This window comes from Lactuca sativa, chromosome 7 (assembly GCF_002870075.4).
Source record: "Lactuca sativa cultivar Salinas chromosome 7, Lsat_Salinas_v11, whole genome shotgun sequence".
Taxonomy (NCBI): Eukaryota; Viridiplantae; Streptophyta; class Magnoliopsida; order Asterales; family Asteraceae; genus Lactuca; species Lactuca sativa.
Window position 1 is genome coordinate 186,342,512 of NC_056629.2, and position 3,512 is coordinate 186,346,023.

At 35.8% G+C, this 3,512-nt stretch overlaps 1 protein-coding gene across 1 annotated transcript; it reads right to left on the minus strand.

Moving 5' to 3' along the window:
- Window positions 1-607: 607 nt before the first annotated feature.
- Window positions 608-2,374, minus strand: LOC111913543 (basic leucine zipper 34). The gene is made up of 4 exons (XM_023909263.3): window positions 1,690-2,374; window positions 1,507-1,597; window positions 1,221-1,347; window positions 608-1,133 (listed from the first exon to the last, which is right to left on the minus strand). The coding sequence occupies exons 1-4, from the start codon at window positions 2,250-2,252 to the stop codon at window positions 943-945; spliced, it is 972 nt and encodes a 323-aa protein (XP_023765031.1). The 5' UTR covers window positions 2,253-2,374; the 3' UTR covers window positions 608-942.
- Between the last annotated feature and the right edge of the window lie 1,138 nt (window positions 2,375-3,512).

Sequence of the window (3,512 nt, forward strand, 5' to 3'; positions counted from 1 at the left end):
TTATCTTTTGATACTTGAATCAATGTGGGACAAAAAGTAGATATCAAATGAAGCATGAGGATAACAAGTTTATATAATAAATGAAAATAATTGTGTTTATATGTGTTTGACGATGTGAGATAGAATAGTTGAGAAAATAAAAAAAAATAGAATAGCTGGAAAAAAAGTGCAAACAAATGATTTGTAAAATAAAAAAATTGATCTTGAGAACTTTATTTCAATAAGCCAACATCTTAGCCAGTAGACTAGCTGTTATATTGAGTTTACCCTTGGACCGCCTATGATAATGTCACTATCCAATTTTATCAAAACTTAATGTATTTTTTTTATGCAATTTAAACTTTCATTTAGGTATTAAAATAATAACATTTATTTACCATAAAGCTAAAGAGAAATTAAATATTCTTCTACTTTTTTGTTCCTACAAATCCTCTTATCCAATTAAATAATAACATGTGTCATATTAATGTATTAAAATATGATTAAATGAGCATTAAATGATACACATGTCACAATTCAATTGGATAGGAAGATTTGTTTGAAGAAAGAATAGTAGAAGGATACTTAATTTCTCAAGCTAAAACATCGAACTCACATTAGAAACCGGTTACAACATTAAATCAGACTTTTGATAGCATTAATGGCCCATTTGGGCCCAACTAAGACAAAAATAATTAAAAAAGAAATTACAAATAATCACAACAATTACTAAATTACAAAAGTAACCTCCACCTACAATCCAAAAACCCCACACCCTCATTTTGGGCAAAAGAATCTTAAAAAATAAATTAAATTTAGAATAGGAAAAAAAAAAGGAAAAGGAAAAAAGAAGTGCTGAAGAAGCCATGTTAAATTAAAAAAAATCACATGCGAATCATGGGGACCACTCACACCACCACCAAAAGCAAGGAAACACACCACGTGCATGCATGGGGGCGCAATTTAGCAGATTCTACCTCCTCCCTCCGACCTCCGTACCACTCCTGTTTCGGCGGCGGAGCCCCCGTCGTTCCCGCCAATGGTGGCTCCGTTCACCTCCTCCTCCTCCTCCACTTCCTCCGCCTTCTGCATGTTCTGTTCGTGATACACTCTCCTTAATCTCTCTATCTCCTTCTTCAATGCTTCTTGGTGAGCTGCATTAACAGCATTTATGAATTATGATCGATCGTCTTAATTATCTTATTTATTTTCACGAATCAAATTCGTATCCAATTAATTACCATCTTTGAAAATCTTGTCTTGTGCTAAAGCTGCTATTCTTTGCTTAAGTGCGCTGTTATCCACGTTCAAAACCAATCTCTGATGATCCAAAAACGCAACTCGTGGTGATAATGTCGATACTTCCGTCTGAATTAGCAACAAATTGATCATGTATTAGTTATTCTTATACTTCAATTTTAATCAACAATCGCTTGATTTACGTTTTGTAAGTGAATTGCAAATTCTGCAACGATTTTTTTTGAAAATTAATTGAACGATTTGGTGAATTGTGTACAATCTACAAACCTGTAATGTGGTGACGCTGCGTTCGAGTTCAGAAATGTACTGCAACTTTCTCACTCTTGATCTCTGAGCAGACTGACGATTTGCTAGAATCCTGTTGAAGAGATAGATTATGAAGATTAATTACACGTAATTAAGCAGTGTATGAATTAGATTAGCTTAATTATGGATGAGTAATTTGATTACCTTTTCACCCTCTTTGGATCAACAATGGTGGTACCCTCGCTACAGAAATTAAAGCAAGGTTTTCCGGATTCTGTCTCAGGTTGGCAATCGCCGCCGTCTTCCACCTCTCCAGGTTCGTTCTTCGGCTGGTGGTGATGTTGTTGTTTCTCCGGTGGCGGCGTTGGTTTGGCGTCGTCATTATCACTGTTTTGATCCGATGGCGTAGACGGATTAGATGACGTCGACCTCGTCGACGGTAGATTCGCTGCGACGTCTTCGTCGGAAAACATGGAACTAAACTGCTCATCATCCAAACGTTCAAATCCATTGTTGTTAGAGCAAGGCATCAGGGAATTATTAATTCCATTAGAATTACGACACTCCTCGACGAACGGCGACTCAATGAAAGCAATTGGATCGCTGACAGATCTTCGATGCGAGTTCCTCCTCGCTGACGAGAAATCAAGGAACTCATCCACCCAATTCGGTGGCTGAGCTGCGGTAGACGGCATCGACATCATCTGGTACGCAAATGACGGCCAATTCTGCGCCATTGTTGGCACTTTTGGCGGCAATTGTGCCATATATATAGAAACTCACAAAAACCAAAATTCCACCAAACTAGATCTAAAATTCAGCAAGCTAAACGATCAGATCAGGATTCACACGATGAAGGTACCAATGCAAGAAGAAGTATATATATATATATATATATATATATATATATATATATATATATATATATATATATATATATATATATATATATATATACAATCAAAATTCTGCAATTACGTGTAGAAATGTAGAGGGTTTCTTCTGGTTTTGGTGGGAAGGAGGAGGGAGGTGGTGGGTCACATGGAGGAGGATTATGACAGCTAGCAACAGGCTGTGACACAACGGTTTCACTGGGAAAAAGATTACAAGGGTAGTTAATTTAAAAACCGGCGGAAATCAGAATCAGCCCACCACGTGCCGATGTAACTGAGCTTCCTCCATTCTTAAATCCTATCTTGTTCGATAATATTTCATTATTTTGGTAGGCTAAAATAATCACAAATTTTAGGGTTTTTGGTTTGGCATTATTTATTATTAGAGAAAATTACAAAAATGGTCCCTGTGGTATGTCATAATAGACACATATGGTCCAACTTCAATAAAATGGACAAACTTGGTCCTTGTGTTATTTCAATATAACAAACTTGGTCCCTTCGTCAGACGGTGTCAATATGATGTCATTAAATTTCTATAAAATGACAATGTTAACCTCCATTACATGTTGCATTTTAGCCCAACTAACTTTCAGATTTTGGTTTAATAGGTCTCTTTCATTTATTTTCGACTTTCTAAGGGACAATTTTTGTAACTTTCCCATATTAAAAAGGTCCAAGTGCCAAATAAGTTTCCACATTAGAAACAATAGGACCAAATTAGACTATATCGTAGGGACCGTTTTTATAACTTTCTTATATTAATGTCCACCTACTTATGTCATTTAACCGACCCTTGGAGCCTACAACAAACATTATTGATGGGATTATAAATGTAACATCTCAAGACCAAAAATTTCATTTTTGATTTAACGATTTATAAAACAAATTATAGGAAATCTCATCAAGTTATCTTATTTCATAAAAATCATAGATCATATGTCTCAAAAGCATGTCATAAGATACTAATAATGTCAGAGTACAAATCCCAGAGATCTCATATGCGGAAAACCGTGTGTGTGATGTGCTACTACCGTGCCGACTCCTTTCCTTTCGAAGAAAAGGACCTGGAACAAAAACTGAAAACCATAAGCACAAAACTTAGTGAGTTCCCCCATTGTACCACATATCATA

What these genes read in the sequence shown, in the direction of transcription:
- LOC111913543 (XM_023909263.3), bottom strand. Translation starts at nt 2,252, where the DNA reads ATGGCACAATTGCCGCCAAAAGTGCCAACAATGGCGCAGAATTGGCCG. An exon ending in GATCCAAAGAGGGTGAAAAG is followed by an intron (nt 1,598 to 1,689) that starts GTAATCAAATTA and finishes TCTCTTCAACAG; the next exon opens with GATTCTAGCAAATCGTCAGT. An exon ending in GCAGCGTCACCACATTACAG is followed by an intron (nt 1,348 to 1,506) that starts GTTTGTAGATTG and finishes TTGCTAATTCAG; the next exon opens with ACGGAAGTATCGACATTATC.